This window comes from Petaurus breviceps, unplaced genomic scaffold (assembly GCF_028583685.1).
Source record: "Petaurus breviceps papuanus isolate PSGF00001 unplaced genomic scaffold, PetGlider_PUasm1.0 305, whole genome shotgun sequence".
Taxonomy (NCBI): domain Eukaryota; kingdom Metazoa; phylum Chordata; class Mammalia; order Diprotodontia; family Petauridae; genus Petaurus; species Petaurus breviceps.
Genome location: NW_027186060.1, coordinates 38,359 through 53,106, shown reverse-complemented (window position 1 = coordinate 53,106; position 14,748 = coordinate 38,359). Strand labels below are relative to the sequence as shown.

Sequence of the window (14,748 nt, the reverse complement as noted above, 5' to 3'; positions counted from 1 at the left end):
GACATTTAATACCCCAGCCATGTACATTACCATCCTGGCTGTGCTGTCCCTGTCCCTGTATGTCTCTGGTCATACTACTGATATTGTGATGGACTCTGGTGATGGTGTGACCCATACTGTGCCCATTTATGAAGGTTATGCCCTTCCCCATGCCATCCTCCATCTGGATCTGGCTGGCTGAGATCTGATGGACTACCTCTTGAAGATCCTGACCGAGAGAGGGTACAGTTTCACCACCATAGCTGAGAGGGTGAAGGGGCAACATAAGCCTCTCTGTGAGGAATAAGATTATACAAACCAAGGCCCCAACTCAATATGATCTTTCTATTACCCTGAACTGATTGGGAACAGAGGATCCTGAGAACGTGAGGGCTGCTCCTCTCCTGGGACAGCGGGCCACATCCTTGAGAAGAGATATGAAAACTGCCCAACTCCTGAAATCAGCCATTCAAAGAAACATCGTTCTTGGAAGGGGATTGACCTCCATCCCAGGCCTCACACAAGATATGATGCTTGCTAAAAACATCTGGCAGTATGCCTTTTTTGTTCTCAGCACTACTTAAACTGTAAGATTCAGACCCCAAATTGGAATCACACCCATGGAAGAGATGTGCTGCCTGGGACTCTCCTGCTTGGGACCCTTACGGCTGTACCCAGGATTCCTTAGCTTGTGTGGTCAGGTGTTGGTGCTTCCTGGCATTGGTGATGATTGTAAATATGTATATATATGTTAATCACAGTTGCTCTTATCTTACTATTCCTAAGCCTTTTACTCTGTTATCTCCGGTTTCCTTCCCATTCACCTATATTCTAAATAAACTATATTGGATCTTTTGCAGCGCTGTGTTCTGTTCACGTGAATCCTGAACCTCCTTAATCAGACACAGGGATATCATATGTGACATCAAGGAGAAGCTGTGTTATGTCACCTTAGACTTTGAGCAGGAGATGGCCACTGCTGCATCCAGATCCTCTCTGGAAAAGAGCTATGAGCTCTCTGATGGTCAGGTCATCACCAATGGCAACAAGAGGTTCCAGTACCCAGAAGCTCTCTTCCAACCATTTTTCTTAGGTATGGAATCCTGTGGAATCCATGAAACTACCTTCAACTCAATCATGAAGTGTGATGTTGACATCCGTAAGGATTTGTATGCCAACACCGAATTGGCAGGTGGTACCACCATGTACCCAGGCATTGCTGACAGGATGCAGAAGGAGATTACAGCCCTAGCTCCCAGCACAAAATGAAAATAAAGATCATTGACCCACTTAAGTGCAAATACTATGGATTAAAGGCTCCATCCTGGCGTCTCTTTCCACCTTCCAGCAGATGTGGGTCAGCAAGCAGGAGTATGATGAATCTGGGCCCTCCACTGTCCACTGCAAATGCTTCTAAATGGACTGTTTGTGTTGTTTTTATTTTATTTTATTTTTGTCAGAGGGTGTGACATGATGACATGATAACTGCTCCCCCAAAAGAGATGAGATTAGCATGCCTTTTTTTGTTTTTGTATTTTTTTCTTTTTGACGCTTGACTCAGGATTTAAAAACTGGAACAGTGAAGGTGATGAGAAGTCTTTTTAATTTTTTTTTACTCTTTTGTCAACTTCCACAAAATATAATTTTTTGAAAATAATCATGCCATAATCAGGAAAAATCTTTTCAACAAGAAATATACCTATCTCAAAACACAAACACAAAATCTGTATTCTTTCCTGCCCCTCCCCTAAAAGGAAAGATTATTTGAGCTTTCTGTTCAAATACTTGAGTACTCTTGACTATTCAAGGCTTACTTTTTACAAACATGACCTTGCTAAGCACAGAAAGTCCCACTCTGTCAACTAATAAGCCAAGTAACAAGGCATTCAGAAACACAAAAGGGAAAAAAAATAAAGTTATAGTTTTTGAAACCATTTCTGTATATTTGATCATGAACCCTTTATAAAGACATATTCTTCAACCAATTAATCTTTTCATTACTTCAGGTTTTCCAAAAGGCCAACAATACTCATTAGGTCATGTACCATTAACATTACATTAAAAAAAAAAGAAAACATGGGAAACCAGATCCTTGCTCTCCTACTCTGCTGATATGCTCTGGTATTGGTCAAAGTATGGTAACACAAAAAGAGTCTTGTGGTGATATAAAAGGCAATAAACACATCAATAGAGTAATATTTATGTACAGCCAGAATGAAGAAGATTCCAAAGAGGTTCAGGACCCAGGACAGAGTATGCAAGAAGTTCCAGCTTCTTGGTGTATATTCAGTAACAAAGAAATTCAGCAGTCAGGACAATTGTGTGGCCACTGAACATATAATCTCCACAAGCGTGTACACCATACCAAAGCCACTCCACATGGCAAAGGCTTGGTGCAGTTTCTCCCAAATGCTGCCATACAGCTTTCCAGACCACTGGAGGTGCTGTCCTGGCACAGAGAGGGAAGTCACAAACATGGTAAAGTAGCGAAGCAAGAATACAGTGCCCATCAGGCTACAGAGTCTTTGCAGAAGTATTGACCCATGTTTGTGAAGGAGAAGCACCAGTAGCCAGATGTAACAGAGAACAACATCATGCACTTCTGTCGTGGCAAAGGCCCATGGAATCCTAGGGACACGATCTAGGAATATATCTGGTAGTGGTGGATAAGTCTGCATGTCAGGCACTCATTCTTGTACCATAACCATGATGAAGGATGTAAACCCAAATGCTGTGAACACATATATGCAACTCAATATGGTCTTCCAGTATTCTGGTTCTAATCTTCGAACCATGTGTTTGTTCTTCCCATCCATGTACTGGTACTGATCTGAACTCAGGTCAGTGATAAGTCCATCACAAGCAGTACCCCATTACAAAGCCACTCTGAGCTTTACATAACACTGCTGTAAGGTGACGTGGGGCCAAGGAGACTGTCACAGTTGTAACCCATCTCTTCAAAAACATCAATATGTACTTTTTGCACTTTACGTATTGATAATATCAGCCTTTTGATATCTCCCAAGACTTTAATTTCCAGAGGAAGTGACTGTAGGTCATATTCAGTCAGTGTGAGCAGTGTGAGTCCATCAAGTCTATGTTTATTGCATAAGATGTCCACATAAAAAAACCTTCATCTTTTAGCCATATAGCAACATGCTTAGTAGTCCAATGGCGAATGCAGAATTGGTTATGCGCTGCCATTGTCTCCTTCGGCAGTCACGACCCCTTCCAGCACCTAGGCCCCCCAGGGTTCGGGGTGGGGGAGGGGAGGGCCCGCACCTCCTGCCGCCCCTCCCCTTGGTGATGAGTAGTCTAAATATGTTGGAGGCAAACATCCCCAAAGTTTCTTTCAGGACTCTGTATATTTGTTTTGTTTTTTTTAATAGTCATTTCAAATATCATATAATGTATTGTTACAGAGTTACAAGCCTCTGTGAAGGCTGTCCTCTGTTAGAGCGAAGAAGCAACTTAACAAAGATCCAAATGGGGAGGGGGAAGGTACTAGTATTGCTTTAAATGTAAATTACATAACCTTTTAAAAAATCAACAACAAACTTTTCATATCTTCTGCTTTAATACTTGTTCCTTTTATTTTTAAAAAAATTGTCAGCCATAGTGAATGGCCCCCTAAGTTCCCTCCCTGCCCACAACATAGATGTGAATGAGGATTTTTAGTCTCCCTGCAAGTTTTAAGATTAGTGCCAGTACTTGGTGGAGGGGAGGAGCTTTACCTGTACACTGACTTAAGACCAGTTCAAACAAAAGTGTACACATTAAAGAAAAAAAAAAGTAGGGATATCTTTGCCTTTGAATGGGAAGACCCTGAGACTGGTAGGAAACAACAATACAAGTGGTGTGTACTCCCCCAGGGGTATACAGAGTCACCAAACCTATTTGGGCAAATATTAGAAACAATTTTGGAGGGATTTAGGACCCCACCTGGTACTCAGGTTCTACAGTATATGGATGGCTTGTTGGTAACAGTCAATGAGAGAGGAGGTTACCAAAGCCTCCATACAACTATTAAACTATTTAGGGGAGAAAGGACTTTGAGTTATCAAAATGAAAACTACGTTTTGTGAAAAGGGAAGTCAAGTACTTAGGGCATCTAATTAGTAAAGAGTAAAAGAGATTGGATCCTGATGGAGTGGCAGGGATCCTCCAGACTCCACTCCCCAAACAAAAAAGGAGCTTTGGGAATTCTTAGGACTGGTGAGATACTGTAGGAATTGGATTGATTCCTATGCCGTCCTGACCAAACCTCTGTATCAACACCTATTGGATGAGGAACCTGACCATATAGTGTGGAATGAGAACAGTAGAAAGAAATTTGCTCAATTAAAAGAGTCCCTGACTTCCCTTACAGTGATGGTTCTCCCTTCCCTAGAGAGGCCTTTTCATCTTTTTGTAAATGTAGAAAAGGGAGTAGCCCTAGGGGTTCTGGCACAAATAAGAGGAGGGCAGAGAAGACCAGTAGCCTTCCTCTCCAAGACTCTGGACTGTGTTGCCTGGGGATGTCCACTTGTATTCAGGCAGTGGCTGCCATGGCCACCCTAGTTGAGGAGAGTCAGAAGTTGACTTTTGGGGAGAGCCTTATAGTGAGCGTTCCACACCCGGTGAGGGTGATACTCAATCAGATAGCAGGCAGGTTACTCACTGACTCTCAGATCTTGACATTTGAGGCTATTTTACTGGAAAAGGATGATTTGGTATTATCCCAAGATAATAACCTGAACCCTGCCTCTTTCCTCACTGCTAGCATGGAATCAAGTTCAGGGTCTGAACATTACTGCCTAGTCATAATTGATCTCCAAACCAAGGTATGGGAAGATCTCCAAGAATCCACTGTCCCAGGAGGGGTAAATCTGTTCATAGATGGTTCCTCTACAGTGGTTGAAGAGAAATGGGAATGCTATAATAGATGGAGATAGAAGATCTCTCATTGAGGCAGGGGGACTATCCAAACTCTGGTCTGCCCAGATATGTGAGCTTCATGCACTAAATCAGTCCTAAAGTTACTGGAAAGAAGGGAAGGGAACATTTATGCAGATTCAAAATATGCTTAAAGAGTGGCACATGTATTTGGGAAGACATGGGAAGAACGGGGAATGATCAATAGCAGAGGAAAGGAACTGGCCCAATAAGCAAAGTTTTGGAAAACCTGTTATTGCCGAAGCCATTGCTATTATACATGTTAATGACCATCAGCCGGGAGAATCTTTTGAGGCCAGAGGAAACTGCCTTGCAGATGAGGAAGCTAAGGAGGCTGGAGGAAGGGCAGGCAGATCCCATGTTGGTCTTGATCCCTTTGTTTCCTCCCAGTCTCCCCTCCCCCTCCTTTTCTCAGGAAGAGAAACAGAAGGCCCAAATTCTTGGGGCACAAGAACATAAATGCGGACACTGGTTCCTCCCTGATGGTGGAGGGGTCTTGACCAAAGCAAGTATGACGCAGGTACTGCAACACTTACACCAGGGTAGTCACTGGGATGTCCAGAACACGTGTGATGCAGTTTTGACCTGGTTTGTGTCTCCAGGCCTATATACCTTAGCACAGCAATTGGTGGATGGCTGCCTTGTTTGTCGACAGACAAATAAGTTTGCCCAGCGCCAGACTCCGGATGGGGGAAGGTCCAGGGAATTAGGCCATTCCAACACATACAGGTAAATTTTACAGAACTGCCTCCAGTAGGCTGCCTAAAATACTTGCTGGTCATAGTAGATCACCTAACCTCTTGGGTGGAGGCATTTCCTGTGCCACAGGCAACTGCGCAGTTAGTCGAATACTGCTTGAGCAAATCATTCCTAGATATGGGATGGTGGAGAGGATACTCAGACCAGGGAACACATTTCACTGACAGTGTCCATAAATCTCTGGCCCAGACCTTAGAAATGACCTGGGAGTTCCACACTCCTTGGCACCCTTCCTTTTCTGCCAAGGTGTTAAAGATGAATCAGGAAATAAAGAGACAGCTCACTAAATTGACAATTGAGACCCAACTATCATGGACTAAGTGCCTCCCACTAGCCCTTGTCAGGATTAGAACTAAACCTAGGAAAGACATTGGACTATCTCCTTGTGAACTTCTGTACAGACATCCATATCCAAGGGGAAATGGACAAAACAGAGATCCTATATTGGAATGCAAAGACAAATTTCTTAGAAATTATGTACATGCTTTGGGTCACAGCATCCTGGTCTACAACTCCCTCCCTATTTGGTCACAGGAAGCATACATAGGAAAATGACCATTTTGGAATACAAGCAGAAACCAATGAACCATAAGAAAGAGGGTTTAAATATATGATCTATGCCCTGTCAATACACATCTCAATACACTTTCCTAATTTATAAAATGAATGTCTTGGATGATATCACTGTGGGTCGTTCTAGATCCTCTGATGTTGAGTGAAGAGAATATTTGAAAAATGAAGCATACCATCTTACATGTCCTAGATGACAAGGAAGACAGGGACAGATGGAAGAGAGGTTAAGGTAAAGGATGTTAAACCACTTTACTGTACACTCCTGGATTCAAATCAACTTCCTGTGGGTGTCTTTTATCTGTTTATATCATCCTGAATGTGTCCTAAACAAGTGACCTCACATCATCTCATGAAACTAAGCAAGATCAGGCATAGACAACAGATGGATAGGAGATTGATTACCTGGGAGTATTTGGTACTGTACCTCAGAGTCAGAGTATAATTTATACCGTACTGGACTAGGAATAAAGGAATATATAAAGATATAGGAATAAAGTTTTCAAATCGTACCTCCAAAACTTAGTAAGCTGTGTGATTCTGGGTTAGTCGCTCTGTTAGAAATTTTCAAACTTTCTTCTTAGAAAAGTTGGACCCAAAGTCCTCCAATAGCTCATTCGTGTGCCTTTTACCTATAATGGCTCAAATTTTTGATGTTCTTGTTTTTTCCTCACCATTATTAACCTGATTGAGGTGGAGCCTTAAACTGCTTTAATTTGCAATCTTCAAACAGTAATAATTTGGAGCACCGTTTCACATAGCTATATATATTGGTGGGTTTTCCCTTGGGAAACCAATGTTCATATTGTTAACTCACTTATAAATTGTGCGATGGTTCTTATCCATATAAATTTGAGTCAGTTCCTTATGTATCCTGGAAGTTAGACTTTACTAAGAGAAATTGGCTGCAAAGAGATCCAATGCAGCCCTCCCCTATACCCACCCCACGCCTGCCCCCCCTCCATTTCCTTTTTAATCTAAGCTTTATTGTTTGTACAAAACTTTTAAAATTTAATCAAAATTATCCACTTTGTCTTCTGTGATTCCTTCTAACCCTTGCCTAGTCATGAGTTTTAACTCTTATCTGTATATTTCATACTAATCCTTCCATGTTGCTGTAATGTGTTTATGAGGTGATATTTTATATCTATATCCCACATCCATTTGCAGTTTATCTTTGTGTAACATGAGAGGTTTGGATCTAAAGCTCATTTCTTTCATATTGCTGTACTATTTTGCTAGAACTATTTATCAGATATTGAGTCTTTATCCCACTAACTGGGATAAAGATGTTTTGTGCTGAGTAATAGGCTACTATTCCTAATGTTCCCCAGAATGATCTCTTTAAAACAAGAACAAATATCTTGAAGGGGGGAAGGCTTGGCAATTGGAGTTAAGTGACTTGCTCAAAGTCACACAGCCAGTGTGTCAAGCATCTGAGGCCACATTTGAACTCCAGGGCCAGTGCTTTATTCACTGCATCACCTAGCTACCCCAGGAACAACAAATTTTTAAAAATACTACTTTGCAGCATAGTTTGAGATTTGGCACTGCTAAACCTCTTTTGCGCCCTTTTCTCCCTGAGATTCTTGGCCTTTCTTTCTCCATCAGAATGTTGTAATAACCTCTCATTTTATAAAATAACCATTTGGTAGTTTGAATGGTATGGCACTAAAAAAAAAAAATGAATGAAAATAGCATTACCATTCTGATAAGAAAGTCGCATTCTATCCATGACCAAATAATTGTTTTCCAATTATTTAGGTTTCCCTTTATTTCGTTAAATAAAAGTTTTATATTTTTATTTATGAAGTTCTTATATATATCTTGGCAGGTAAGGTTTAAATATTTTGTAACTTTTTTCTTATTGGTTTTCATTGGTGTGATATAGAAATGCTCATGCTTTGTGTGGATGTGTGATACAGCTAAAATTAATCATTATTTAAATTAACTTTAGTTGTCTCTACAGGGTCTTTAAATATACCATCCTATCATTGAAAAGGGATCATTTTGTTTCATCACCTTTCTTTATTAATTCTACTTATTTTTTGGCCTTATTTCTATAGCCATTATTTCTAACAGTATGTAAAATAGATGTGGCAACAAAGAATATTCACCCCTGATTTTGCTGTAGCGGAAATTTATATGCATTACATAAAATGTCCACTCCTGTCTTTGTGTTTGTGTATAGGAATGATTAATGTATACCTGTTGAATATATATGTATCCACAAAGTATACCATTCATCATATTAAGGAAAAGTACATTTATTCATGTTTTCTAGAGTTTTTACTAGAAGTACTTGTTAAGAAATTCTGCATCTATTCATATTATTTCCATTTTTTGTTATTAATACGGATGTTTTCTTTCTATTAAACTAATATAGCAATCATGGAATGAATCCATCCTGCTCATAAAAATAAGCCTTATACTATTCTCAGGCCATTCTTGCTAAGATTTTACTTAAAAATTTTGCATCCATGTTCATTAGGGATATTATGTTGAAGTTGTTTTTCTATTGAACCCTCCTATGTGTGTAGTCCATATTTATGGCAGAGGAGTTGTGTAAGATACATTCTTTTGCTATTTCTGCAAATAACTTCTATAATTTTGGAACTAATTAATTTTGAATGTTTGATAGAATTCACTTTTGATTACTTCTGGTCCTACAGTCCCCATCCTCACCTCCCCACTTCAACCCCATTAGGAGTCATCTATACCTTGGATTTTTCAATTTTTCAGTTTCTTATTCTGTTAATGAGTATTTTACATCATCTGACTAAACTGAAGAATCTTGAATCTCTAGAACAATTCTCTAGAACAAGATGCTGTAAGTCTTCCCTGCCCCCCCCAATAGGTTTTTTTTCAATTAAATGTAAACATTTTTAACAATTGCTTTTTTTTTTAAGACTTTTGAGTTTTAATGTTTTTAAAACCTCATCTCCCAGGATGGAAATTTGATATAGGTTATACATGCACAATGATATTAACAAATATTTCCATATTAGTAATGTTGTGAAAGAAGAATCAGAACTGAGGGGGAAAACCATGATAAAGAAAATACCCCAGTAGCCTTTGATAAGCATTTAGACTCCACAGTTCTTTCTCTGGATGACATCAGCATTTTCTATTACGAGTCTTTGGGAACTGTATTATATCACTGCATTGCTGAGATGAGAGCTAAGTCTATGAAAGTTGGTCATTGCACAATGTTGCTGTTACTGTGTACAATTTTCTTCTGGTTTTGCTCACTTCACTCAGCATCGAGTCATGTGAGTACGTCTAGGTCTTTCAGAAATCCACCTGCTCATCACATCTTATAGCCAAATAGTATTACATTATATTAACATACCACAACATGTTCAGTCATTCCCCAGTGGACAGGCATCCCCTCAATTTCCAAATCTCTGCCACCACAAAAAGAGCTGCTATAAACATTTTTTTACCTACAGGTCCTTTTCCTTTGATCTCTTCAGCATACAGACCTAGTAGTGTTACCATGTTTCCCCGATGATAATAAGACACTGTCTTATTAATTTTTTTGGACAGAAAAACACCAGAGGGCTTATTTTAATGAAAATTGACAGCAATTTTAATAAACAGGTAAATGTGAACCAAAAAATGTACCTTTATTCAATAATGAGCATGTCATCTTCTTCAACAACATCGTCATAAGTGTCCATACCCTGAATTCCGTCCTGGATGTCTTGCGCCTCCATTTCCTTCAGAAGTGGACCCAATCTGTCATGTCCAGCAATATAGCTCTCTTTACATGAATATGTCTTGTCCAGGTAACCTGCTCGTAGTGCCTTGGCGAAACAGCTGTCAGTAATTTTATCCCATGACTTCTTCACCCAAGTCACAACTTCTTGCAGACAGGGCTTCACAAAGTTTCCACGCTGATTTCTTTCCATTCTATTTTCAATGTAGTCATTGACTTCCATGCGCAAATGGTCCTTGAATGGCTTCTTTATTGCAATATCAAGGGTCTGGAGATAGGCAGTCATTCCTGCAGGAATCATTACTTGATCTATTCTTCTCTCTGCAAGGAAGTTTTTCATTTCTTTAGCGCGGTGAGTGCTGGCTGAATCCCAGACTATCAGACCTCTTTGGTTACCTCGCATAACAAGTGGCAGCATTAAATCAACCCACTTTCTTATAACGGCTTGTGTACACCAGGCTTTTTCGGTTTCAAGAACGTAAATGCCAGATACAGTGTGTTCAATTTTATCTTTCTTGCCCTTACTGATGATTAGAGGTGTGGCTTTCTTTCCATCCAAACGAATTGCCAAAACACAGGTGACCCGTGCACTTTCATAGCCAGTGGTGGGAATGTAGATTGATGTTGCACCCCTGTGATGAATTGTTGTTTGAGATCCTTGTCCCATAAACACTGCAATTTCATCCATAACAATCATATTGCAGGTTTGGTACTTGGAAATGTCGATCCTATCAATAAAGGACTTGAATGCAAGTGCACATTTAATAACTTCATCATCTGCCAGCTTAAACAGTGTTGTTGATCTTCTTACGTAGGGACAGTTCATACCGTTGAAGGAAACCGTCCAACCAGTGTTGTGATGCTTTGAATCCTTCTGAGACCATTTCAAACTCTGGTGCCATTGAAAGGGCAAATGCTTGAATATCAGCCCTGCGCACAACCAAGGCCTTTGCTCTCCTGTCAGCAATCCATTCACCAATGAGGATCTCCAAGTCAGGATATAAGGGCTGCCGACCTGATCCAGACCTGCGCTTTTTCCCTTTTCCCTCATCCACCTGTTGATTGAGGTTATTATAATCTGCTCTCCATTTTCTGACCATTCGAAGATCCAAAAGTTTTTCTTTACAGAAAACTGCAAGATTCTTGCCATGTGACTCCTCTACAATTGCTTTCTTATACTCAACAGTATAGCTCTTCCTTTTTGTACTCATGTCTGGGGGTCAAAACAGACAGAATAATAAAATTATGACCATCAGTCCTTCTTTTCACTCCATCATGCCCCCTGAGTTCTTCTTTTTTCCTCCATCATGCCCCCTCACTCCCGCTTACATACTGGGTTTTTATGTTGTCCTGCCTCAGCTCTCCTCCGCAGCACTGCTCTCAATGGCGCCAGCAAGCAAATCACTGGGGAAGAACAGGATGACGCGCTCACTGCTGCAGCTCTGATTGGATGCAGCTCGGAGCACGGCGTGCGGTTCACCCAGGGGGGGAGGGGAACGGTGCATACAGAGGGTACCGTAATGTAGCGTGTAGCGCAGGGGATCACCTTCACTACAGTAGCAATCTCAATAGGGCTTATTTTCGGGGGAGGGCTTATTTTAGAGGAATCTTACACAGTAAGGGGAGGGCTTATTTTCGGGACAGGTCTTATTATCGGGGAAACACAGTATTACTGTGTCAAAGGGTATGCAGTTCCATAGCCCTTTGGGCCCAGTTTCAAACTGTTCTCCAGAATGGTTGGACTAGTTCTGAATTGTGCCAGCAGTGTCCCTATTCTTCCGCATCCCCTCCAGAATGTCATTGTCCTCTTCTTTCACATTGGTCAATCTCAGGTAGTGACATGTTACATCAAAGTTGTTTTCATTTCTCTAATCAAGTGATTTAGGGAACCTTTTCATTATTATTGGTCACTTTGAATTCATTGAAAACTATTTATATTATTTAACCATACTGGGAATCTTAGTCATCTTTTCATGTGTCACTAATTAGATGAAGCCATTTGGCTCCATGAAAAGGTCATAGTAAATCTTGCTGTTCACCTGCACTTCAATTCAGAGCACAGGGCAGAAACCACATTACATCAACATCTGCCACAGTCCCTTGTGATACTTTCTTTTAATTAAGGTGATTCCAAATCTTTATGGTCCACAGTGGTTATCCAAATGAAAAGGAGCAGAAGCAGCTCATTAGGAAAACAGCTCAGATTACAAAATATACCTCAACAATTATTCATCACACATTAGGATCAGGCTCATCTCATCTCCAAGAGGTCACTCAAAGAGTCTTGTATCACATGTGCCCAGAGATGCAAGTGAACACTAAAGTTCTCCCAATACCACCATCCATTCAATAACCTCTGGCTGAACCAACATAACCTCTACCTCTATGAAGCTCCATGGAAGGAGAAATAAGTAAATAAATTTTTGCCACTTTATGGGCCTCTACAGAGGGAAGGGTTATCCCCTCCCATTGCCTAAATAAGGAATCTCTGATGTGCATCCAAAGCCTGAGAATCACAGTCTAGACAGCTGGGGAAAATTTTCCCACTCTTCTTAGTCATGAAGAATCCCTCTAGTAGGAATTCTCTGATGGACATAAAGTAGAGCCCTTAGTCTAAAGGTATTCCCAAACCCAAATGTTTCTCTCCAGAATAATACTTTGATAGTGAGCAAGTTGTGTATTCAGGCTGAAGGTCTTTCCACATTCATTGCATGCAAAAAGCTTCTCTCCAGTATGAACACGCTGATGTGGAGTAAAACAGATTCTGGTGGAAGGTCTTCGTTATACATTGCATTCAGAAACTGAATCACTTAAGTTAAGAAAGTTCTGACTTGGGATGGAAGGCCTTCCCACACTACTCACATTCATAAAGAATTTCTCTAGGATGAATTCTCTGATAGACAGATGTGGCTTCTTCCTGAAGGATTTCCCACACTCACTACTTACACGAGGTTTTTCTCCAACATGACTTTTTTATGTCTAATAAGATCTCATTTGTAATAGAAGGCCTCCCCACTCTTTACATTCATGAGGAATATCTCCAGGATGAATTCACTGCTGGGTGTAAAGTAGTGTTCTTTATCTAAAGGCCATCCTACATGCATTATACCCTTAAGGTTTCTTTCCTGAATGAATTCCTTGGGGTTGAGTAAGTTGTATCCTCACATTGCAGGTCTTCCCATTCATTAAATTCATTAGGTTTCTCTTCAGCATGAATTTTTTTTTTATGCTGAATAAGATCTGAGTTATAAGAGAAAGCCAACACTCCTTACTTTTATTAAGGATGTCTCCACTATAAATTCTCTGATGTATAGATATTCCTTCCTCTTGTAGTAATTTCCACATTCATATGGTTTCTCTCCAGTATTCATTTATGTACAGTAAATTGTGTCTTACTCCTGAGGGCCTTTCAACATTCATTAAATTCATATGGTTTCTCTCCAGTTGCATTATTCAATGTGGAGGAAGATCTGAGTTCCAGCGAAAAGCTTTCATACAATCCTTACATTCGACAATGTTTCTATCGAGGATGAATTCTCTGATGTACTGTAAGCTGTGTCTTACTCTTGAATGCCTCCCAATATTCACTACATTGATAAAGTTTCTTTCTAGTATGAATTCTTTGATGGGAAGTCAAAAGCTTCTTGCTCCTGAAAACCTTCCCACATTCACTACATTCATAAGGATTCTCCCCAGTATGACATCTTTGATGTACAACAAATTCTGAGTTGTGGAGAAAACCCTTCCCACATTCCTTACATTCATAACGCTTCTCTCCAATATGAATGCTCTGATGATCAGAAAGATGTGACTTCCTCGTGAAGGCCCTTCCACATTTGGTACATTCATAAGGTTTCTCTCCAGTATGAGTTCTGTGATGCACTGTAAGTTCTGTCTTATCCCTACAGGCCTTTCCACATTCACTGCATTGATAAGGTTTTTCTCTAGTATGATTTTTTGGAGGCAGAGTAAGATCTGAGCTGTAATGGAAATCCTTCTCACACTCCTTATCTTCATTAAACATCACTCCAATATGAATTCTCTGATGTCCAATAAGATGGTTCTTCCTCCTGAAGGCCTTTCCACATTTTCCACATTTATAAGGTTTCTCTCCAGTATGAATTCTCTGATGTACATTAAGATCTTGCTTTCTGAAGAAGGCCTTTCCACAATGAATACAACTATAAGGTTTTTCACCAGTATGAATTCTTTGATGTCGAATAAGTTCTGAGTTAAAGAGAAATGCCTTGCCACACTCCTTACATTCATGAAGAATGTTTCCAGTATGAATTGTCTGATGAACTCTAAGTTGTGAGTTACTCCTGAAGGCCTTCCCACATTCATTACATTCATAAGGATTCTCTTCAGTATGAATTCTCTGATGAAGTCTAAATTCTGAATTATTCCTGAAGGCCTTCCCACATTTACTACATTCATAAGAATTCTCTTCGGTATGAATTCTGTGATGCAATGCAAGTTGTGTACTATATCTGAAAGCCTTTCCACATTCATTACATTCATAAGGTTTCTCTCCAGTATGAATTCGTTGGTGAACTCTAAGTTGTGTCTTACTCTTGAAGGCCTTCCTGCATTCAATACATTCATAAGGTTTTTCTCCAGTATGAATGCGGAGATGTATTGTAAGTTGTGTCTTATCCCTGCAGCGCTTCCCACATTCACTACATTCATAAGGTTTCTCTCCAGTATGAATTCTCTGATGCGCAGCAAGGTTGTGTTTGCTCCTGAATGCCTTCCTACATTCACTACATTCATAAGGTTTCTCT

The 14,748-nt window shown here is 40.1% G+C and overlaps 1 protein-coding gene, 1 long non-coding RNA gene and 1 pseudogene across 4 annotated transcripts in view; 1 reads left to right on the top strand and 2 right to left on the bottom strand.

Moving 5' to 3' along the window:
* LOC138167790 (uncharacterized) overlaps positions 1 to 14,748 on the top strand; it is a 57,935-nt gene that overhangs the window by 27,260 nt on the left and 15,927 nt on the right. The window lies entirely within an intron of this gene.
* LOC138167782 (sphingomyelin synthase-related protein 1 pseudogene) lies at positions 841 to 7,032 on the bottom strand (annotated as a pseudogene).
* The window catches only part of LOC138167779 (zinc finger protein 420-like), a 28,206-nt gene continuing 24,658 nt past the window's right edge, over positions 11,201 to 14,748 (bottom strand). For all 3 annotated transcript variants that reach the window (XM_069096746.1, XM_069096745.1, XM_069096748.1), the window contains one exon: positions 11,201 to 14,748. This exon is cut by the window's right edge and continues 244 nt beyond it. In XM_069096746.1, coding sequence (XP_068952847.1) covers positions 13,485 to 14,748 — 1,264 coding nt within the window. In that variant the 3' untranslated portion in view covers positions 11,201 to 13,484.